Source organism: Pantherophis guttatus, chromosome 4, assembly GCF_059756535.1.
Source record: "Pantherophis guttatus breed Tessera chromosome 4, ASM5975653v1, whole genome shotgun sequence".
NCBI lineage: Eukaryota > Metazoa > Chordata > Lepidosauria > Squamata > Colubridae > Pantherophis > Pantherophis guttatus.
In genome coordinates this window covers 4,511,182-4,535,758 of record NC_142066.1, presented here as the reverse complement: position 1 = coordinate 4,535,758, position 24,577 = coordinate 4,511,182, and the positions used below count along the sequence as shown (strand labels likewise).

Below are 24,577 nucleotides of genomic sequence, written 5' to 3'. Positions count from 1 at the left end.
CCTATTTCTCCCCAAGGATAAGCATGAAACTAGGAGGTCTTTAATCAGCCTGACCTGAATAAAAGCTGGATTTAAATTTAGATTTTCTTTTCTTTTTTTACCTGATATTCCTATCCTTGTTAAGGAGAAACCGCCCGAGGATATTTATCGCCAAAACCTATGTATGGGAGAAAAAAAAAAATTCAAGAATTTCCTTTCATTCTTAAAATGAATCTGAGGTAAAAGCGGGATTAGGAAAGCAGATTTGAGTCAAGGATAGTGCGTGGAACTACCCGACTCATGATTTTACGAAGGAGAGGCTAAACTCCGAGGGAATTTGGTGGTAGAAAAAGCTTACAATCCTTACAACGCATTGCAATGCTCGCAGACCTTGATTTGAGTTTAGCCGGCTAAAGCTAAAGAGAGAAATCTTGGTTTAAATCAAATGCGAACGTTTGCATGGTGCAATTTTTGCATTGTGCAGTTTTATGATACCCGCAATCCACTGGTAGACTGTATCCCCATGATGGTCAGCACCGTTTCGTACAAGATGGCGTTGCCCACGTTTCGTGTGGTTTCGGTGTTGGTGGCCACCTGCGGGAAGGAAGGAAGAAAGCATCACTCCCGAAACTCTTTCTTCTGTCTTCTTCCTTTTATTCAAAAATAATAATTGTGTTGCTTTGCATTTTTCCTTTTTTCAAAGAACAATTTTATCGCTTCGCATTTTTCTTTTTAAAAAATATTTTTATCGTTTGCATTTTTCCTTTTTTAAAATAATTAAAAGTTCTTTGCATTTTTATTTTTTTTTAATAATCCTCATATCTATCTATATCTATCTACCAGTCGGACGGTCTGTCTGTCTGTCTGTCTATCTATCTATCTATTTGTATCTATCTAGCTATCATCTATCTATCATCTGTCTATCTATCTATATATATCTATTGGTATCTATCTATCTATCTATCTATCTATCTATCTGTATCTATCTCTATCTATCTATCATCTATCTATCTATCTATCTATCTATCTATCTATCTATATATTGGTATCTATCTATCTATCTGTATCTATCTATCTATCTATCTATATCTATTGGTATCTATCTATCTATCTATCTATCTATCTATCTATATATTGGTATCTATCTATCTATCTATCTATCTATCTATATCTATCTCTCTCTCTATATATATATCTATTGGTATCTATCTATCTGTATCTATCTATATATATCTATTGGTATCTATCTAACTATCTATCTGTATCTATCTATATCATCTATCTATCTATCTATCTATTGGTATCTATCAATCTATCTATCTATCTATCTATCTATCTATCTATCTATCTATCTATCTATTGGTATCTATCAATCTATCTATCTATCTATCTATCTATCTATCTATCTATCTAACTATCTGTATCTAGTTATCTATTATCTATCTTTCTATCTATTGGTATCTATCTTTCTATCTATCTACCTAACTATCTATCTGTATCTATCTATCTGTATCTATCTATATCTATCTATCATCTATCAATCTATCTATCGGTATCTATCATCTATCTATATATCTATTGGTATCTATCTATATATCTATTGGTATCTATCTGTATATCTATTGGTATCTATCTATATATCTGTATCTATCTATATCTATATCTAACTATCTATCTGTATCTATCTATATCTATCATCTATCTTTCTATCTATTGGTATCTATCAATCAATCTATCTATCTGTATCTATCTATTGGTATCTATCTATCTATCTATCTATCTAACTATCTGTATCTATCTATCTATCTATCTATCTATCTATCTATCTATCTATCTATCTATCTATATCTATCATCTATTCCGGCTTTATTCATGTTTAGCAATAAGTCAAGGAGTTAAACATATCCAACTCACGTACCACCTCCTATTCTTCTCGCAACAACAACCCTGTGAGGTGGGCTGGGTTGAGAGAAAGGGACTGGCCCAAAATTACCCAGCCAGGTTTCATGCCTAAAGTGGGACTAGAACTCACCGTCTCCTGGTGATTGGCTTAAAGTCACCCAGCCAGCTTTCATGCCTAAGGCGGGACTAGAACTCACCGTCTCCTGGTGATTGGCTCAAAGTCACCCAGCCAGCTTTCATGCCTAAGGCGGGACTAGAACTCACCGTCTCCTGGTGATTGGCTCAAAGTCACCCAGCCAGCTTTCATGCCTAAGGTGGGACTAGAACTCACCGTCTCCTGGTGATTGGCTCAAAGTCACCCAGCCAGCTTTCATGCCTAAAGTGGGACTAGAACTCCCAGTCTCCTGGTCATTAGCCAAAAGTCACCCAGTTGGCTTTCTTGTTTCCTGCTTTCTAGTCTGGTGCCTTCCTCACTAGACTTAGTCCGGCTCTTATTATTCCACATTTTCCCATTTTTAATAATAATTTTACCCCTTTGCATTTTTCCTTTTTTTTTTAAATAAGAATTTTATCTCTCGGCATTTTCCCTTTTTAATAATAATTAAAAAATGGATCGCTTTGCATTTCTTCCGAAGTACATGATTATAAAAATAATTCTTCAGAGAATTCCCACATCCTAAGAGCTTCAGGAACGCGACGGAGGCTAAAAGCCGGAATAGCTTCTCCGTTCCCGTCCTGTTTTCCTGGGTTAACCTTCAACTTTTCCTTCCCAAAACGTCCCTCTTCCCGCTGACCTGCGCCAAGGAGTCGTTCATGGCGTCGCTGGCCTCCGTGTTGTCTCGTCCTAAAATCCGGAGGAGCCGGAGGAGCTGCACCTTCGGGGAGAGAGAAGACGAGAGAGCCATTTACTTATTTTATTTATTTGTTTCAATTTGTATACCGCACCTTCTCCAGCAGGACTCAGGGCGGTGAACAGCCAAAATAAAACAGAACATACAACATTTAAAAACAGTTTAAAAATAATTAAATATTTTTGGCCGCAATTTAAAACAACCCAATTAAATTTAACCAAAACAGTGGGATCAAGCTAGCCCAGCTAGGTGAAATAAATAAGTTTTCAGGGCCCGACAAAAAGTCCAGAGGTCTAGTATTTTACATATCTCTGGGGGGTAGATTGTTCCAGAGGGCGGGCGCCGCCACAGAGAAGGCTCTCCCCCTGGGGGTCGCCAGCCGACACTGTCTGGCGGGACGGCACCCTGAGGAGGCCCTCTCTGTGCGAGCGTACTGGCCGGTGGGAGGCTATTGGTGGCAGAAGGCGGTCTCGTAAATACCCCGGCCCTAAGCCATGGTATAAACGCAGGGTTTTGTGGCTCGGATGGGAGAACTTACTAACCCTTTACAAACTTGTTTAATCCAAGTGTGAAGCAGCTCGGTCCCTTGGGGAGAAACCCACAGCTCCAGCCCCACCTGAAAAATCTTGGGACCTGCACAGGGAGTGGTATTCACTTACTTTCCGCAAATGTGCCCAGCCTCAAAAACCTAAATAGGATGCTATAGAGCCGGGACAGGTGGGCAATTTCCACTATCGGTACAGGCGAACCGATCCGAACCGGCTGAATACCAACTCTGGACCTGCGGACCAGCCTAAACATTCACAGGCTGAGCCAAACCTCAGTTTTATTTTATTTTATTTTATTTATTTATTATATTTCTATACCGCCTTTCTCCCGTAGGACTCAAGGCGGTGTACAGTCAAGAAAAATATAGACACACAAACATCATAAAATTGCTAATTAAAATTATTACTTAGTTTGGTCAATTAAATAAAACCCAGAATTAGATAACATTTAAAAAATCATTCACATGCTCATATGTTTAACCCCGCCTGTTGGAACATCAGGGTCTTGAGGGCACGGCGGAAAGCACGGAGATCAGGGATATGCCGTATCTCCGGGGGCAGTTCATTCCAAAGGGTTGGAGCCCTCACAGAGAAGGCCCTCCCCCTGGGAGTCGCCAGTCGGCATAATTTGACTGACGGTACCCTGAGTAGTCCCTCCCTGTGAGAACGAACTGGTCTCCATGATATAAAAAAAGACGTTGAGACTCTAGAACAGGGGTGTCCAACTCGATTTCATTGAGGGATGCATCAGGGTTGTTTGACCTTGGGGTGGCTGGGGGTGGGTAGGTGTGGCTAGGGTGGGCGTGGCCAGCTCGATGTCACTCGACGAGGCTCCGTTTTCAGTCACGACGGGCTCCTGCAGCCCTCTGCCAACGAAAGCGGGAGCTCTGTTTTAGGTTTCGATGCTATCTCAAAATAAATGAATTTCCAAACTGCCGATCTTTGAGGAAATTTTCTCTTTATTGAGCATAGTGATCTGTCCCTGGCTCTTTCGCTGTCAGCACTGACCTTTGCCCCCCAATCCCTCCCTTTCCGATCCCCAATTCTCTGCGTCTCATTGGCTATCTTCCAAGCCACTCGCCTCATCCCATCTCCGTCAGATCACAGGAATGTCCCCCCCCTCCTCCCATCTCCGAGGAAACAGAATCTTCAAAGGAATTAAGTAGGCAAAAGTTCAAGCTTCTCCTCTCCTTTCATATGTCAGCGCTGGAACGCTGACAGCTGTACACCGCCCTGAGTCCTTCGGGAGAAGGGCGGTATAGAAGTCTAATAATAAATAAATAAATAAAATAATAAAGCTCCGTTTTCGCTGGCAGAGGGCTGCAGGAGGCTGCGTGGCCGAAAATGGAGCCAGGGAGGGCCGTGTGCGGCTTCCCAGAGCTCCGTTTTCACTGGCAGAGGGCTGCAGGAGGCTATCGTGGCTGAAAATGGAGCCAGGGAGGGCCGCACGGAGCCCTCCCAAGCTCCATTTTCACTGGCAGAGGCACCGTGGGCCGGTCCTTCGCTGTTTCCAGGGCGACCCCGCGGGCCAGATCTAAGCACCCCGCAGGCCGGATCCAGCCTGCGGGCCTTGAGTTTGAAACCCCTGCTCTAGAAAGAGTGCCGAGAAGAGCAACAAAAGTGATTAAGGGGCTGGAGGTTAAAACATACTAAGAACGGTTGGCAGGAACTGGGTGTGTTTAGTTTGATGAAAAGAAGGACCAGGGGAGACATGATAGCAGTCTTCCAATATCTCAGGGGTTGCCCCAAAGAAGAGGGAGTCAAGCTACTCTCCAAAGCACCAGAGGGCAGGACAAGAAGCAATGGATGGAAACTAATCAAGGAGAGAAGCAACCTAAAATGAAGGAGAAATTTCCTGACAATTAAAACAATTAACCAGTAGAACAACCTGCCACTAGGAGGAGGTTTTTAAGAAGAGATTGGATACCCATTTGTTTGGAATGGTATAGGGCAGTGACGGCTAACCTTTTTGCCGTCGTGTGCCAAAAGTCGGGGGAGTGCGGGGAAGGGTCACGTGTGCACCCATAATTCAATGCGCCCCATCCCCCTGCGCATGCCCACACGACCCCATCGAGCTCCCCCGCTTTTGGCATGCGATGGCCCGGTGGGCCTGGTAGGCCCATTTTTCGCCCTCTCCAGGCTCCAGGGGTTTTCTTGGAGCCTGGGGAGGGCGAAAACGGCCTCCCCCCGCCCCCAGGAGGTCCTCTGGAGGCCAGAAACAGTCTGATTTCTGGTGGGGCCTAGAAAGCATCTGGAGCCTGGGGAGAGCAAAAAACGGGCCTTTCCTCCCCTGGAGGCCCTCCAGAGGCTGGAACAGTCTGTTTCCCGACCTCCAGTGGGCCCGGAAGGCCCGAAAATCAGCTGGCTGGCGTGTGCATGCACGTCGGAGCTGAGCGAGGGCAACGCTCGCGTGCCCACCGATATGGCTCCGTGTTCTGCCTGTGGCACACGTGCCAGAGGTTCACCATCACGGATATAGGGTTTTCTGCAAGAGCAGGGGGTTGGATTAGAAGCTCTCCAAAGTCCCTTCCCCCTGTCGTACAGGCAGTCCTTGACTTACAACACTTCATTTAGTGAGTGGGCAAAGTTGCAACAGCACGGAAAACAGTAACTCGTGACCATTTTTCACACTTACGACCATTGATCACCTCAGTCACATGATCAAAATCCAGAGGACGCTTGGCAACTGGTTCATATTTACGACGGTCGCAGCGTCCCGGGGTTATGCGGTCCTCCTTTTGTGACCTCCTGACAAGCCAAGTTCACAGCGGAAGCCAGATTTACTGAACGCTACTCATTGGACCGCTCTAACGTGGCAGGAAAAGTCACAAAATGGGGCAAATACTCCCTTAAGGAACATTTACAAAGTTAGCAACATAAATTTGGGGCTCAATGCTGGTCGTAAGTCGAGGACTACCCGCATTCTGTGTCCCAAACATCTCTGCTGACCCACGCAGGTCCTTGTGTTCCTTTTCCCCCCCAAGTTGTCGCCTTGTGTAGGCCTCGCGAAACAAGAAGGCCAGGCCGTCTCCTTCCTACCTGGAGGAAAGGTTCACTGATGCCCCCAATTGTGTTATTCGGACAATATCCAGCTACCACCAGATTGCGCAATATTCCAGCCAGCTGAGGAACAAACTGCGGAGGACGACAAAGAGAAGGAGAAGGTCAGGAGGGTGAGGTCCTTCCCAAGGGAGGGTGTTTCTACAGGTCTCGGATCCCATCGTCCAGCCGCATGCTGGAAAGTCAGTTGATATATGAAGTCCAATGCAGTGAGCCATGGGCAGATCTGTAAATCGGGGAAACAAAACAACCACTTCACAACCTCATGGCACAACCTAAAAGAAGCCCAATCAGGACTAGGTTCAGCGGTTCAGCTGCGTTTAAAAGACAAAGGCCGCTCTTTTGAAGGCAGCAACGTCCACATTTTGGACAGAGAGGACAGGGCGGGTTGGACTAGATAACTTCCAAGATCCCTCCCAACTCCGTGATTCTGTTATTATCTGCTATTACCTTGGAGAAATGTTGGAGGGCCTGCAAGCTTTTTTCACACATCTCCGCGATTAACATAATAGTGCTGTACAGGATGCCTGGAAAAAAAATTAGATTGCTCATTTTTGAGTTTTGACTCTCATTCAATTGTTCTTCCCAATTGCTCGGTTTCTTCCGTTCCTTCTTCATTCTCTTCCTAACCTTTTCTCCCTCTTTTCCTTAACCTGTTCTCAATCTTTTCTCTTTTTCTTGATCTTTTCCCTAACTTTTTCCTGATCTTTTTCCTAACCTTTTCCTGATCGTTTTCCTAACTTTTTCCTGATCTTTTCCCTAACCTTTTCTTGATCTTTTCCCTAACCTTTTCCTGATCTTTTTCCTCACATTTTCCTGATCTTTTTCCTAACCTTTTCTCAATAATTTCTTTTTCTTGATCTTTTCCCTAACCTTTTCCTGATCTTTTTCCTCACATTTTCCTGATCTTTTTCCTAACCTTTTCTCAATCATTTCTTTTTCTTGGTCTTTTCCCTAACTTTTTCCTGATCTTTTTCCTAACCTTTTCTCAATAATTTCTTTTTCTTGATCTTTTTCCTAACCTTTTCCTGATCTTTTCCCTAACCTTTTCCTGATCTTTTTCCTCACATTTTCCTGATCTTTTTCCTAACCTTTTCTCAATCATTTCTTTTTCTTGGTCTTTTCCCTAACCTTTTCCTGATCTTTTTCCTCACATTTTCCTGATCTTTTTCCTAACCTTTTCTCAATAATTTCTTTTTCTTGATCTTTTTCCTAACCTTTTCCTGATCTTTTCCCTAACCTTTTCCTGATCTTTTTCCTAACCTTTCCTGATCTTTTTCCTAACCTTTTCCTGATCTTTTTCCTAACCTTTTCCTGATTCCTTTTTCCTAACATTTTCCTGATCTTTTTCCTAACCTTTTCTCAATCTTTTCTTTTTCTTGATGTTTTCCCTCACCTCTTCCCTAACCTTTTCCTGATCTTTTTCCTAACCTTTTCTCAATCTTTTCTTTTTCTTGATCTTTTCCCTCACCTTTTCTTTAATCTTTTCTCTTTTTCTCGATCTTTTTTCCCACTTGGGCAGAGGGTTGGACTAGATGACCTACAAGGTCCCTTCCAACTCTGTAAATCTGTTTTCCCTAACCTTTTCTTGATCTTTTTCCTAACTTTTTTGTCTTTTCTCTTTTTCTCTACCTTTCCTCTAACCTTTTCCTGATCTTTTTCCGAACCTGTTTTTGATATTTTCCCTAACCTTTTCTCAATGTTTCTCTAGCTATGTCTCAATTTTTTTTCTCAATCTTTTTCTTCATTTTTTCCCTCTAACCTTTGCTTTGATCTTTCCCTAGCCTTTTTGCGATCTTTTCCCTTAACTCTTTCTCAATCTTTTCCATAACCGTTTCTCGTTCTTTCCCATAACTTTTTCTCAATCTTTCCCATGATCTTTTCTTGATTTTTTTCCCCCTTAACTGTTTCTCGATCTTTCTCGTAGTTTTCCCAGTCCTTCCGTTGCACGTTTTAGCTATGAAATCACTTTGCACATTCACCTCTTGGGGTGCCAAGCAACGGATCGATCTCCCTACAAACAGGAATAGTGCAACTCACCAATTTTGCCCACCAACCTCCGACTCAAAAACCAGCCCACTCACTCTGAATTTGTTCCTTCAACAGCTGTTCTCCCAGTGGTGTGAACATATCTACTAAGGTGGGTACTTTCCGGATGATATGTACCGCGCAGACCACAGCCTGGAAACGGAGGGTTCGTAAGAAGGAATTACTATGATTTACATTCATATATTGTACAACCTATTCATATTATGAATATATTATTTATTATACGTTTATATATTTTATAATTCACTTATAATTCAGAGTTTTTCAGGGCTCGGTTTTGGACGGGACGTTCTGTCCTTTTGAGAAAAGGCCAGCGCCTCTGAACATGTGCAGAAAGTTTGCCGGAGGGATGCCAGCTGGTCTCCTATTCCTCTGAGTAAATGGGAAGAGGTCCCAACTACAGCTTGGAATTAGTGAGGGTCAGGGATGGTAGTCACTTACTTTCTGGGTTGCCCCCAGTTTAGACCGGTTCGCAAGAACCGGTAGTAAAACCAGCAGGAGGCTCCGCCCACTGACCTGGATGTCATCAGGAAGCTTTACTACCCGTTGTGAACTGGTAGTAAAGGTAAGTAGAGCGCACCCCTGAGCGCGCCCCATCCACGAATGCACCCGGCATTGCGCGCATGTGCTTTGCTGGCGTACCTGTCTTCCGCGCATGCACCCAGGCCTCAAAAACTTGCCTAAATAGGATGGCATAGAGCCGGGGTGGGTGGGCGGGGCCACCCACGATTTCCGCTACCAGTTCGGGCGAACTGATCCAAACCGGCTGAATACCACCTCTCTTTAGGGAGGATGTTTGAGGTACCCACTTGCCCGCAAATTGGGAGAATACAGATCGTCCTCGACTTACGACCAATATCGAGCCCAGAATTTCCACCGCTAAGCAAGACAGTTGTTGAGCGAGTTTTGCCCCATGTTACGACCTTTCCTGCCGCCGTTGTTAAGCGAACCGCTGCAGTTGTTAAGTGAGTAACATGGTTGTTAAGTGAATCTGGCTTCCCCATGGACGTTGCTCGTCAGAAGGTCGCAAAAGGGGATCACACGACCCCGGGACGCCACTACCGTCATAAATACGAGTCAATTGCCAAGTGTCTGAACTGTGACCACGGGGAAGCTGCAACGGTCATAAGTGTGAAAAACGCTCGTAAGTCACTTTTTTCACTGCCGTTATAACTTCGGTCACTAAACGAAAAGGTCGTAAGTCAAGAACTACCTATAAATACGGCGTTTGGTCAGCGGCTTGTAAAAAATGGCGTGCTAAAACCAAGCAGTGGAAATTTTAGGATTGAACAATCAGATCAAACTGGAGCACCCAAACCAAGGTTTTAACGACAGGTAGTCCTCGAGTTATGACCCCAAAGGAGCCCAAACTTTATCTTGCCAAGTGCAACATTTATTACGTCGGCCCCGTTTTCCGACTTTTCTTCCCACCGTTGTTAAGTGAATCGTTGCCGTCGTTAACATTAGCAACACGGTCGTGAAGCGAATCGGGAGTCCCCGTTGACTTCGCTCATCCGACGGTCGCCAAAAGGGGTTTCCCAAGGGACCCTGCAATCGTCACAAATAGGAAACCACTTGCCGAGCGTCTTGACGACGCGACGGGATGCTGCAACGGTCGTCAAGCGTGAAAAACGGCTCCCGAGTCGTTTTATCGGGTGCCGTCGTAACGTCAAATCTTTATTGTCAGCGCACAACGTGTGCGCCATGAGATTGGTTGAGCTCCCATCAGGAGAGTCCTTCCGAACGTTGAACGGTCGATAAATGAACGGGCGTAACTCGAGGACTAGCTGTACAGCGAAAGCCGGAAAGCGAATCCGCGGCGTCTCACCTTCCTTCGTACGGCGGGCTGCCCGGTTTTTGCCAGCTGCTGCACTTCCTGAGCCAAATCCTGCAACATGGCCGCCGAGCTGAGCGAGCCCAGGGTACTCAGTGCCAATCCTTGCACCCAGGAGTTGCTATGAAGCAGGTCACTTGCAGGTAAGGAGGGAAAAGAGGCATATAAGAAATCCCGTCTTCCATGCGCCGCTCCTTATTCTTATTTCACCCAGAAGTTTTCTAATAATTTTTAGAGAAGCCGTATTTTAATGTACGGCTTTATTGAATCAGTTTTTTTATTAGTGTTAGATAAATGAACACGGTGTTCTTGTATTAAGAGCATACCAGTGTTTCTCAACCCGTTGCCCCTTTAAGAGGAGGGGGACTTCAACTCCCAGAATTCCCATGCTGGCTGGGGAATTCTGGGACTTGAAGTCCCCTCCTCTTAAAGGGGCTACGCGTTGAGAAACACTCGACTACGCTATATTTATGATTTATTTTATCATTGCCAGTATGTTACTGCGCTGCTTCTCTTTCTTGATCCTGATGGTAACTCCTTTTTCTTTTTTAATTGCTCATTTTATTATTTAATGTTGATGGTCATTGACTGAAGAAATAAATAAATTTAGATTTCATTGTCCACCTTCATTCCCCTCAAAAAAATCTGGAAGGAGGGAAAGCAGAATCTCTGTCCCACCCACCCCCAGAATATATCCTACTTTATGGGCAGGGATTTTTTAGCTGTAAATCAATCAATGAATCTATCTATCTATTTATCTATCTATCTATATCTATCTATCATCTATTTATTTATCTATCATCTATTTGCCTATAATCTATCTATCATCTAGCTAGCTAGCAATCATCTATCATCTATCTATCTGCCTATCATCTATCTATCTGCCTATCATCTATCTATCTATCTATCCAGCTGGCTATCATCTATTATCTGTTTATCTACCTAGCTGTCATCTATTTATCTATCATCTATCATCTAGCTAGCTATTATCTATTTATCTAGCTATCATCTAGCTAGCTAGCTAGTTATCATCTATCTATCTCTCTATCTCTCTATCATATATTTATCTCTATCATCTAACTAGCTGTCATTATCTATCTATCTATCTATCATCTATTTATTTATCTATCATCTATTTGCCTATCATCTAGCTAGCTAGCAATCATCTATCATCTATCTATCTGCCTATCATCTATCTATCTATCTATCCAACTAGCTATCATCTATTATCTATTTATCTACCTACCTATCATCTATTTATGTATCATCTATTATCTAGCTAGCTATTATCTATTTATCTAGCTATCATCTACCTAGCTAGCTAGTTATCATCTATCTATCTATCTAACATCTATTTATCTCTATCATCTAGCTAGCTGTCATTATTTATCTAGCTATCATCTGTCTATCTGCCTATCATCCATCCATCTATCTATCTATCTATCTATCTATCTATCTATCTATCTATCTATCTATCTATCTATCTTTCTATCCATCTATCTATCATCTATCTATCTATCATCTATTTATATCTATCATCTAGCTAGCTGTCATTGTTTATCTAGCTATCATCTATCTATCTGCCTATCAACTATCTATCTATCTATCTATCTATCTATCTATCTATCTATCTATCTATCTATCTACCTAGCTATCATCTATTTATCATCTATCTATCATCTATTTATCTCTATCTAGCTAACTGTCATTATTTATCTAGCTATCATCTATCTATCAATCTATCTATCTATCTATCTACCTATCTATCTATCATTAACTATATCTACATGCACTCCTTGACATGCAACCAGTCACTGAGTGACCCATTCAAAGTTACAACGGACCCCCTCCCAAGGACACTAGAACCCCCGGTTTGAAGGTTGCCTACTCCCCCACCACCACCACACATATCAAGAAATAGGCGGAGCTTTGATTTCATCGTCGCCGCCATTTTGACTTTTTTGACCACATCCTGCAGACGCCCCTTCTTTTGAGTCCCTCAAACCCAGTTCCCTGCTCATGTGTTCCACTAAACCACTCTTTAACCGTCATTAGAAGCCCTGCCTGGCTGGGTTTGCCCAACCCACAAGGCTGACAAACTGCGATGGCTGTGGTGGCGCCCCCTTAAGTCGGAAGCAAGGATCTACATGGCGGCTTAGCAGGATTGCAGGGTCCAGATCACCGAAATCCCCTTCGGGATCCTGCAAATCTCCCGCAGAAATCCGCCTGAATTCCTCCCTCTTTCGATAGCCCACCCATTTTAATCCATTCCACGGATCGATTTTGAGATCTCAGATCTGATCTGATTAGGGAAAAGGGAGAAACCCCCCCCCATATTTGGACATGCCCCCCCTCACTTCTTGATGCTATTGGTCAGGAGAAGGTGAGTGTCCTGCTTCTCGTCCAATAGGAGGGCAGCCCCGAGGTAGCCAATCCGCTTCTCATGGAGTCGGGCAGAGGCGATGAGTTTCAGGCACTCCATCTGGGTTGCGACAGGAAGAAGAGGGCTAACATCTTTTTCCCACAATGCTTTGCGGCGGCATTTAGTTAGGGGCATGGTGGGAAATCAAAATGGCGGCTTCCAAAATGGCAGCTAAGGAAGGGCGATATTTTTAAACTTGACCTACCCAAAAGTTGTTGGGTTTTTGTTTTTGTTTTTTGCTCTTTAATACCGGAGTCAGCTTGCAAATTTAATCCTTACAAAATCACAAGCAGTCCTCAACTTACGACCACAACTGAGTCCCAAATTTCCATTGCTAAGCGAGTTTTGCCACATTTTACGACCTTTCTTGTCATGGTCGTTAAGTGAATCACCGCAGCTGTTAAGTTAGTCACGTGGGTTTTTTTAAAGTGAATTTGGCTTCCCCATTGACTTGGCATGTCAGAAGGTCGCAAAAGGGGAACGCGTGACCCCGGCACGCTGCGACCGTCATAAAGGCGAGTCAGTTGCCAAGCGCCTGAATTTGGATCACGACGTGGCCATGGGGCTGCTGCAACGGTCGTTAAGTGTGAAAAACGGTCCTAAGTTACTGTTTTCCATGCCGTTGTAACTTTGGCTCACGTGACCATCGGTTAAGCCAGGGGTCAGCAACCTGCGGCTCTGGAGCCGCATGTGGCTCTTTTGTCCCTCTGCTGCAGCTCCCTGTTGCCGGTTGGCTCCACAATTGATAGGGCTTTCGGTTAGGACAGGTAGAGGAAAAAGGATGCCGTGCTAGGAGGAGACTCTATGATGGGGGAACTGGACTTCCGGTCGGCTCCAGAATTGAACGGGGGGAGTTCCGGTTAGGACCTTTGTGGCTCTTTGAGTGTTTAAGGTTGCCGACCCCTGGGTTAAGCAAATTTGGCCCCATTTTACGACCTTTCTCGCTACGGTTGTTAAGTGAATCACTGCAGCTGTTCAGTTAGTAACACGGCTTCCCTTGCTTGTCAGGTCGTAAAAGGGGGGAATCCCATGATCCCGGGACACTGCAACCGTTATAAATGTGAACCCGTTGCCAAGCATCTGAATTTGGATCACATGGCCATGGGGCTGCTGCAACGGTCATATGGGTGAAAAACGGTCATAAGTCCCTTTTTTCCAGTGCTGTGGTCACTCTGAACGGTCATTAAAACTGATTGTTGTAACTCGAGGACGAGCTGAACGTACCTGTCCGAAGTGGGCAGGATAGCCCAACATATAGATGTACAGCAACTTCGCCAAATTGGAAACCCGGTTCCCGGATTCATCGCCCCGAAAAGCGCTCCTAATTTTGGCGCTTTCTCGTTGCACCAATTCCCGTTCTTCCGCCTGCGTCCGGGCGCTCCGGATGGTCCGGATCAGGATCGGTAAAGTGAGCGGTCCCTCGGACATCCTAGATAACAAAGGAAATGTGGGACAGGTAATAATTTGTCAGGATTTGCCGGGAATTTCCCTTATCCTGTCTTCTTCGCATGATGTGTATTTTTCTTGCGGTTCCCCCCCCCCTCAAAAAAACCGCATGTTTAGAACTCGGGACCTAAGACTTGACCTAACCCATCATCTCAGGTACATCGGAATTACAAAACGCTGAATTTTAGTTGGGGATTTGGGGAGTCTCTTTGGCCCCCCCAAAACTTTTTTAGTCTGAATTTTCAGAGCCCCTTTGTTGTCGCCCGTCAGCAGCCTGTGCAGCTAGTAGCTGATTCCGACAGCGAGGAGGCTGGTGTGGTGCTGCGCCAGCAGCCTGTGCAGCTGGCACTCGAGTCAGACAGTGAGGAGGCTGGAGAAGATGTGGTGCCAGAGGCGAGGATTCAGCCAGGGCCTTCAGAACCCCCAGAAGTTCCTATAAGTGAAGAGGAAGAAGAGGAGGAGCCTCTTGTCGATGCACGGGCGCGCAGAGCTGCCAAAAGGCAGGAGTGGCTCCTCAGGAGGAGGTCTCCTCGAGAGTTAAGGCTTGGGGCTAATTGGCCACTCCCTTAGCCTATTTAGGGAAGGACGACGACTGAGGCAATTTGCAGGGAACAACTTCCTTCACTCTCCTTCGGGTCCTGATCTTAGTTCTCTTATCAGCTTCCTGCAAATTGCTTCTGGGCTTTCTGCCAACCATAGTAAGAGTACGATTATTTATTCTTTGGATTCTTGTAGGCTGTTCAGAAAGTTACTTAACAGCCTTTGTTTGAAAAAGACTGATTTAATTTAGTAAACTAAGGTTTGTACAGATTTTGTGTGCGCTACGTTCTTTGGGGTCCGTAGCTGGGGCAGGAGCTTCTCTTCAAGACATCAAACCTGGTTGGCATTAACCTCGGTTAAGGTTTACCGGATCGTCTGAGCCCAGCTTCGGTTTGCTATTTCGCGATTGGCTCTACAACAGCAAATGAGGTTGATTTAATTTATTAATTAATACATTAATTGAGCAAATCAATTGCGCTTCCTGGCCAAGCGCAGACCTTTTTTTTTCCTAAATCAAACTTGGGGTGACTTTAAGAGAAGGTGGACTTCGATTCCCAGAATTCCTCAGCCGGTCATTCTGGGAGTTGAAGTCCACTCATCTTAAAAGAAACCAGAGAGGCCGATTTTAATCACAAGATGATTGAATTGATGAAACGTCCTCGCTGACGTCGGTGAACATCACAAGGTGGTCTTCTCCCATCTATGGTCCCCCCACCCCCTTGGCAACTTTTAAGACTTCCAACTCCCAGAATTCCCCAGCCAGTTTGCCGATTTCCCCCTGCTCTAAAATCTCGGCTGCCAATTCATAATAATCTTTTGAGTAAGCGGATAGCTATGAAAACAGTTAAAGGATAATTTTTTAAAAAACGTGGTTTAGGATAATATCTCTGATTGCTTCTCGTAGGCAGCAGAGGTGGTATTCAGCCGGTTCGGTACAAATCTCCTGCGGGGGACTAGATGACCTCCAGGGTTCCTTCCCACTCTGTTTATTTTTATTTTTATTTTTTATTTTATTTCGAATTTATATACCGCACCTTCTCCCAAAGGACTCAGCCAGATAAAAACATACAATACAAACATTAAAAACAATTAAATGAATATATATTAATTTGGCCCCAGTTTAAAATGACAAACCAATTAAAAATTAAAAATTTAAAAATATGTTACTGTTACATGTTAGCCAGGACTTTCAGGCAGCTGATTTGGGGGGTCTTTAAATGGCAACAAAATGCTAATAATTATTATTATTTGAACCCCATGCAAACAAAGCTACATTTTTATTATTATTATTATTTTTTGCTTCTTGTTTGTGGCTTTTGCATCTTCCCATCCGTCTCGAAAAAAATTCGATTTCTGCCCACCAATATCTTGGCCCAGCTTTTTTTCCCCTGGTTCCAAGGAACCAGGGAATGCTTAACGCATTGTAAGCCGCCGTGAGTCTCCGGAGAAGGGCGGCATATAAATTAAAAAGCAAAAAGCAAAAAAGCAAGAACCGGAAGCCTTTCTAAGCACCGGCCTCAGAAATTATCTTTGCATTGTGAAACCTTAAACTCCTGGATCGGCTCTGGTTTCAAAGGCTTGGACATTCCACCACCCCATTCAAACATTTTTTGCAAAGCACCCACCCGACGTTAAATTAACCTTCCTCTCATTTTCCACCTGGATGATTGGGAAAAATTTTCTTGCAAATAATTAATTTGCAAATCGGATCGATTAGATCAGTGAACGTTGGGAGCCGCTCGAAACTTATTCTCTCTCTCTCTCTCTCTTTCTCTTTCCTTCTCTCTCTCTCTCTCTCTCTCTCTCGCTTTCTCTTTCCTTCTCTCTCTCTCATTTCATTACTTCTTCTTATCCTTATCCTTCACCTGTCCAGAAGACACCCCTCGGCCTCCTTCTGTTCCTGGAAAAAAGCGGAAAAAACAGCAGCTGGAATCCTTCTCTCTCTGCCTCTCCTTCGGATCTCAGTCAATTTTCTCCCAGTTCCGGACAGATTCCTTCCAATCTTGGCAGGTGAGCTCACCTGAGTTTGGAGAGGTAGCTCGGCCCTGGGCGCCCCCTGTTGGGCAAAAGATGCATGACATGCGAGGGAGGGGGTTGATCGCGAGTCCTTTTATGCCTTTAAAGCTGTGTTTTTATTTTTATAGTTAGATTTTATAGTAAGATTTCGGCCTGGCCTAAATCTTCTCCCCTTTTAAATATAAATTTTAAATACAAATTTTAATCTGTTTAAATTATGGGGTATTTTAAATTCAGCCAAATTATTTAATTCGTTTTTAATCTATTTTAAATTTTTGTATCTCTGTGTTTTATCTTCTGGCTGTTCACCGCCCTGAGTCCTTCGGGAGAAGGGCGGTATAGACATTTAATAAAATAAAATAAAATAAAATAAAAATAAATAACGCACGCTGAAGGCAGCATTTAATTTCGTTGCACCAGGTGCAGTGACAATAAAGTAAACCAAAATTAAACTCAACTCAACAACTTTGAAGGTGGGTGGACTTCAACTCCCAGGATTCCCCAGCCAACCGGGGAATTCTGGGAGTTGAAGTCTACCCATCTTCAAGTGGTGAAGATTATTTATTTATGTTATTTTTATTTTATTTCCAATTTATATACCGCCCTTCTCCCTGAGGACTCAGGGCGGTGTACAGCCAGAATTAAGAACATGAAATACAAATATTAAAAAAAAAACAATTAAAATATATATAAATTTGGCCCCAAAAGTTAAAAATCACAAACCAATTTAAAACTTTTAAAAATTTCTTCTTAAGCCAGCCCGGCTTGCTGGAAAAAATGGGTTTTAAGGGCAGATATTATATTAAGATTAGATATTTAAACTGCTTTAAAGGCCTTTCCTGACACAATTGAAGTGCGGGGTAGCATGGAAAGGAAGACTTGCCAGCTATAGTGAAGAGAAGGACCAAGTGAGACATGATAGCAGTCTTCCAATATTTGAGGGGCTGCCCCAGAGAGGAAAGGGGTCCAGCTATTCTCCAAAGCACCTGAAGGCCAGACAAGGAATAATAGATGGAAACTGAACAAGGAGAGATTCAATAAGGAGACATTTTCCGACAGCGAGAACAATCAACCAAAGGAACAGAAGTTGCCTTCAGAAGTTGCGGGAGCTTCATCCCTGGAGGCCTTCAAGAATCTGGACTTCCATCTGTCAGAAATGGTGTAGGGTCTCCTGCTTGGGCAGGGGGTTGGACTAGATGACCTTAGAAGGTCCCTTCCAACTTTTGTCAATCTGTATATCAGGTCTTCTGTACCAAAGAAAATAGGTAAATACCAATTAATTAACTAAAGACAACTGGGTCAGGGAGAGATTATTCTGGAGAAAACGTACGTGGTCACTACGAGTTGACAGTGGATTGTGGGGCCCATTTTGGAATCCGGCTCCCAATTTAATCCCTATTTTGTGTGACGGCTGTTCCGCAAAATAATAATTGCGCTGATGATGTTCCAGAGTTGGATCCATGAAGCGTCTGCAAGAAAACAGCCAGGCTCAGAGGACTTAGAGCACTCGTCCGTCATAATGTATTTGTTCACCCGTTTTATTTTCCCATCCATCTCACTTTATATGATTTTTAGCTGTTTTATAATCTGTGGTGTGAAGAAGGATAATGTTTAAGTATCAGGCGTTAAGTATGTGGGAGTTAAATTATATTTTATATAATTTATGGGAGTTAAATTATATTTTATATAATTTATATGGGAGTTATATAAATTTAATAAAAAAAAAATTACAGCTTGGTCTGGCCAAGCAAAATTCTATTAATTGTGTTTGTCTATGTATACAAATCTATCAACCTAAATTTATCTGTCTCTCCATCTATTATCTATGTGTCATATCTATCTATCTATCTATCTATCTATCTATCTATCTATCTATCTATCTATCTATCTATTTATCTATCTATCATCTATATCTATCATTATCTATCTTTCATCTATCTATCATCTACAGTATCTATTATCTATGTAATATCTATGTATCATCTGTCTGTCTTGCTGTCTGTCATCTATTATCTATCTCTATCTATCTAACATTATGAGTCCAATAGGAGAATGGGCGGTATATAAATTGAATAAATAATAATAATAATAATAATAATAATAATAATAATAATAATAATAATAATAATAATGTATCATCTGTCTAGCTGTCTGTCATCTATTATCTATATCTATCTAACATTATGAGTCCAATAGGAGAATGGGCGGTATATAAATTGAATAAATAATAATAATAATAATAATAATAATAATAATAATAATAATAATAATAATAATAATAATAATAATGTATCATCTGTCTAACTGTCTGTCATCTATTATCTATGTCTATCTCTATCTATTTTAATAATTTTTAAATTTAAATTGTGATGTTTGTATTGTGTTTTTACCTGGCTGTACACCGCCCCGAGTCCTTCAGGAGAGGGGCGGTATAGAAATAAAATTATCCTTATCCTTATCTATCTATCTATCTAACATCTATGTATCATCTGTCTGTCTAGCTGTCTATCATCTATTATCTATCTCTATCTATCTAACATCTATGTATCATCTGTCTGTCTAGCTGTCTGTGTCATCTATATCTATCTGTCTGTCTGTCTGTCTGTCTATCCATCCATCCATCCATCCAACATCTATGAATCATCTGTATGTCTAGCTGACTGTGTTATCTATCTATCTATCTATCCATCTATCATCTCTTTCTCTCTCCAAGCCTATCAATTTAAATCCATCCATTTATCCATCTATCTGTTGTTCTGTCTATACCAATTTATCAATCTAAATCTACCTATCATCCATCCGTCTCTCTCTCTCTCTCTCCCCTTCACTCTCTCTCTCTCTCTCTCTCACTCACACACACACACCTCTTATCAAACGAACAAAAGCAAAAGTAGCAATAGCTCTAACAATAATACCAATATCACATAACTGCAGTGCTTCCCACCAGCACGCCGGCTGGAGAATTCTGGGACTTGAAGCCAACACATCTTTAACATTGTCAAAGGTGGGGGAAATTCTGATTTATTGTAGTACTGACTGTGTTTATTAAATACAGTCCGTGCAAAAGAACTTTCAAGGGTTTTAGCCAAACTCACCGTGCAGAAAATCATCTACCTGGAGAAGAAAACTGGGTCGCAGACAGGTTAGTGAGTTATGTACCCAGATCCTGACGTCCTGGTGTATTATTTTATTTTATTTTATTTTATTTTATTATTTTATTTTATTTTATTTTATTTTATTTTATTTTATTTTATTTTATTTTATTTTATTTTATTTTATTTTATTTTATTATTTTATTTTATTTTATTTTATTTTATTTTATTTTATTTTATTTTATTTTATTTTATTTATTTATTTATTTATTTATTTATTTTATTTTATTTTATTTTATTTTATTTTATTTTATTTTATTTTATTTTATTTTATTTTATTTTATTTTATTTCTTTATGCAGCGTGCAATTCCTTAAAGCCAGCCTGATGCAAATTACTGATTTTTTTTGCAAATTCCCCTTTACTGGTTATTCCTGCAGGAATGTAGGAAGTCAGTGAATTCAGACGTGCTGGGCAGCTCCCATTTTTTTCTACACGTGTTCCAGAAGGGAAAGCTGAGGATGAGGATGGAATCTCGGGTCTGCAAAGCTGGCCGTCTCGCAGCTTCAGCCCATCGGGCGGCCTCCCAAATATTTGCTCGATTACAGAACCCATCATCCTTAGCCGAGAACCGTTGGGGATAACAATACCCTTCCTAGGCCACTTCGTTGCCTGTTAAGTCTCTGGGAGACTCCAAACTAAAAAGCAAAACCAGCGGCAGGGGGCAGCAAAACTTTCTGATCACGATTGACAAAACGGCTAGAGCGTCGCCATCCGGAATAAAATCGTCTTTCTAGGGCGAGGGCCTTTCGACGCTTCTCATCACCATAGATATAAAAACATGCAGAATTGACTGACGGAACCATTTGCCTAGTTTCCGGTGTCATTAGACTTGTTTCCATAGATGCGTTTAAAGAGCGGAAATTGTAGAATTCTTCCTTCCTTCCCTGATTCATTCCTTCTCTCCCTCAATTTTCTTCCCTTTCTTTTCCTTCTTTCTCGCCCTCCTTCCTTCTCTCTCCCTCCCCAATTCCTTCCTTCCCACCCTCAATTTCCTTCCCTTTCTTTTCCTTTTCCTCCCTTCCTTCTCTACCTCCCTTTCTTTCCTTCTCTCCCTCAATTTTCTTACCTTTTTCCTTCTTTCTCTCCCTCTGATTCCTTCCTTCCCTCAGTTTTCTTTTCTTTTACTTCTTTCTCTCCTTCCTTTCTCTCTTCCTTCTCCTCTCCCTCAATTCTTTAACTTCCTTCTTTCTCTACCGCCCTTTCTTTCCTTCTCTCCCTCAATTTTTTCTTTTCTTTCTTTCTCTCCCCGATTTCTTCCTTCCCTCAATTTTTTCTTGTACTTCTTTCTCTCCTTCCTTTCTCCCTTTCTCTCCAATTCGTTAACTTCCTTCCGTCTCTCCCTCCGATTCCATCCTTCCCTCCTTCAATTTTCTTCCCTTTTTCCTTCCTTCTCTCCCTGATTTCTTCCTTCCCTCAATTTTCTTTTCTTTTACTTCTTTTTCTCCCTCCTTTCTCCCTCCCTTCTCCTCTCCCTCAATTCTTTAACTTCCTTCCTTCTCTACCTCCGATTCCTTCCTTCCCTCCCTCAATTTTTTTTTCTTTTACTTCTTTCTCTCCCTCCTTCCTTCTCCCTCCCTCCCTGAATCCTTCCTTCCTTCAATTTTTTCTTGTACTTCTTTCTCTCCTTCCTTTCTCCCTTTCTCTCCAATTCGTTAACTTCCTTCCATCTCTCCCTCCGATTCCATCCTTCCCTCCTTCAATTTTCTTCCCTTTTTCCTTCCTTCTCTCCCTGATTTCTTCCTTCCCTCAATTTTCTTTTCTTTTACTTCTTTTTCTCCCTCCTTTCTCCCTCCCTTCTCCTCTCCCTCAATTCTTTAACTTCCTTCCTTCTCTACCTCCGATTCCTTCCTTCCCTCCCTCAATTTTCTTTTTTCTTTTACTTCTTTCTCTCCCTCCTTCCTTCTCCCTCCCTCCCTGAATCCTTCCTTCCTTCAATTTTTTCTTTTACTTCTTTCTCTCCTTCCTTTCTCCCTTTCTCTCCAATTCGTTAACTTCCTTCCGTCTCTCCCTCCGATTCCATCCTTCCCTCCTTCAATTTTCTTCCCTTTTTCCTTCCTTCTCTCCCTGATTTCTTCCTTCCCTCAATTTTCTTTTCTTTTACTTCTTTTTCTCCCTCCTTTCTCCCTCCCTTCTCCTCTCCCTCAATTCTTTAACTTCCTTCCTTCTCTACCTCCGATTCCTTCCTTCCCTCCCTCAATTTTCTTTTTTCTTTTACTTCTTTCTCTCCCTCCTTCCTTCTCCCTCCCTCCCTGAATCCTTCCTTCCTTCAATTTTTTTTCTTGTACTTCTTTCTCTCCTTCCTTTCTCCCTCCCTCTATTCTTTTCTTTCCTTCCTTCTCTACCTCCCCAATTCCTTCCTTTCCTTCTCTCCCTCCCTTCTTTCCTTCTCTCCCTCCGATTCCTTCTTTCCCTCCCTCAATTTTCTTCCCTTTCTTTTCCTTCTTTCTCTCCCTTCCCAATTCCTTCCTTGTTCCTTCCCTTTCATTCTCTCCCTCCCTTCCTTCCCTCCCTCAATTTTCTTCCCTTTCTTTTACTTCTCTTCCTCCTTCCTTCTCTCTCCCTCCCCAATTCCTTCCTTCCCACTCTCCATTTCCTTCCCTTTCTTTTCCTCTTTCCCTCCTTCTCTCCCTCCCTTATTCCTTCCCTCCATTTTCTTCCTTTTCCTTCTTTCTCTCTCCTTCCTTCTCCCTCCCTCCGATTCCTCCCTTCCTTCACTCAATTTTCTTCTTTTACTTCTTTCTCCCCTTCCTTTCTCCCTCCCTTCTCCTCTCCCTCAATTCTTTAACTTTCTTCCTTCTCTCCCTTCCTCCCCGATTCCTTCCTTCCCTCAATTTTCTTTTTCTTTTACTTCTTTCTCTCCCTCCTTCCTTCTCCCTTCCTCCCTGATTCCTTCCTTCCTTCACTCAATTTTCTTTTCTCTTTTACTTCTTTCTCTCTTCTCCCTCCCTTCCTCTCTCCGTCAATTCTTCTTCCTTCCTTCCTTCCTTCCTTCCTTCCTCCCTCCCTCCTTTTCCTTTTCCTTTTCCTTCTCTCCCAAGGATTTCAGCAGGACAATGCATGTTTGGGACAACTCAGAATTGCTTTCCAATTTTTTTGTACGAACTTTCTTCTGCCGGCAGATGTGGTCAGGGCTGCCACTATACTGAACCAAACACTTCTTGTTGTTAGTTGCGAAGTCATGTCCGACCCGTCGCGACCCCATGGACCATGTTCCTCCAGGCCTTCCTGTCCTCGACCATCCTCCGGAGTCCATTTAAGCTCACGCCGACGGCTTCCGTGACTCCATCCAGCCACCTCATTTCAATCAAACACTAGATGGCAACAAAGAGTTGAGTTTTCTGTAGCTCTTGGGCGCCCTCTGTGGGTTATTTGACCTGCCCCTCTTCAATTCTATTTGTCATAACTGCAAATGGTTGCTAAGCGAGGCAGTGGCTAACTAAGGACTACTTCAACTTCCCAAACATATTGCTTTTCTGAGTCTGGACTGACTAGACACAGGGAGATTCCAAATCAGATTAGATTAACAGATTAACAGAGTCGGAAGGGACCTTGTCGGTCATCTAGTCCAGGGGTCAGCAACCTGCGGCTCTGGAGCCGCATGTGGCTCTTTCACCCCTCTGCTGCGGCTCCCTGTCGCTCAAAATATGCATCACAACCACCAATGTGTGACACCCGCCAGCACGTGATTTATTGAGCTTTTCAATCCCCGGTAGGCCAACCATGGATAAATCCCAGAAAAGAAAAGTTTCAGAAGAAAACATAACATTTAATTCAACTACATATGCTAGTTTTGTGCCTGCTCAAGAAATAGTCAGGCATGGGAAGGGTTTTGTGGCTCCCGGTGTTTTCTTTTCTGTGGGAAAATGGGTCCAAATGCCTCTTTTGAGTGTTTAAGGTTGCAGACCCCTGATCTAGTCCAATCCCACGCCTAAGTGTAGGAGACCCTACACTATTTCTGACAAATGGCAGTCCAATCTCTTCTTGAAAGCCTCCAGGCACCCCAAGTTTAAAAAAGGGGTTAAAAAACTTTTTTTTAAACTTTTCTGCCCCCCTTTCCAATTACAGACACCATGATTTCAACAGATGTGCTTGTTTGGGCCCCAAATATTGGACAGAAGAAAGAAACGGGAAGTTAAACTAAGCTTAAATTTTTTCATGGTTTAGTCGTGCAGAAGGGCTGATGACAGCTTGCAGTACAAGAGAGAGAGTTCCGGATTGTACACCTATCCAGGGATCTGCAACCTTAAATACTCAAACAGCCATTTGGACCCATTTCCCACAGAAAAGAAAACACCGGGAGCCACAAAACCTAGGTGGGTGTGGCCAAACTCAACATCACTCACTCCCACCCAGTCACATGACCCTCCCAGCCATGCCTACCCAGGTTTTGTGGCTCACAGTGTTTTCTTTTCTGTGGGAAACAGGTATCTCTCTCTCTCTGTCTCTGTCTCCGTCTATCTATTTCTCTCTCTCTCTCTGAAAATCATAAAAAAGAGCCAGTGGCGTCTGACTATATATAGTCAGCAAGTACAGGGGTGCTTCGTTCCCACTCTGGAATATCCTTTTTTTTTTCTGCCTATGAGTTAGATGTCACTCACCCGGAATCAATATTCCGCTCAATTCTCCACTCCTGCACAGTGCTTGGTCCGGTTGCCCCAGCTTACTGGCAGTCGCAATGGCCGCCGTTCCCCGCTGCAGAGAGAATTTCCTCTGACCTCCAGGGAACTTGCCTGTTTCTCTTGGTCTTCCGAGGTGCCTCTCTTTCTTCCCTGTCCC

At 42.9% G+C, this 24,577-nt stretch overlaps 1 protein-coding gene across 1 annotated transcript in view; it reads right to left on the bottom strand.

Moving 5' to 3' along the window:
* The window catches only part of AP1G2 (adaptor related protein complex 1 subunit gamma 2), a 34,952-nt gene extending 18,298 nt beyond the window's left edge, over nucleotides 1-16,654 (bottom strand). Inside the window, exons 1-10 of the mRNA XM_034406317.3 lie at nucleotides 16,497-16,654; nucleotides 13,870-14,074; nucleotides 12,581-12,705; nucleotides 10,218-10,359; nucleotides 8,425-8,521; nucleotides 6,791-6,867; nucleotides 6,320-6,415; nucleotides 2,676-2,756; nucleotides 475-573; nucleotides 102-157 (exon numbers count right to left, since the gene is read on the bottom strand). Of these exons, the coding sequence (XP_034262208.2) occupies nucleotides 102-157; nucleotides 475-573; nucleotides 2,676-2,756; nucleotides 6,320-6,415; nucleotides 6,791-6,867; nucleotides 8,425-8,521; nucleotides 10,218-10,359; nucleotides 12,581-12,705; nucleotides 13,870-14,073 (977 nt within the window). The 5' untranslated portion in view covers nucleotide 14,074; nucleotides 16,497-16,654. The remainder of the gene's footprint in view (nucleotides 1-101; nucleotides 158-474; nucleotides 574-2,675; nucleotides 2,757-6,319; nucleotides 6,416-6,790; nucleotides 6,868-8,424; nucleotides 8,522-10,217; nucleotides 10,360-12,580; nucleotides 12,706-13,869; nucleotides 14,075-16,496) is intronic.
* Between the last annotated feature and the right edge of the window lie 7,923 nt (nucleotides 16,655-24,577).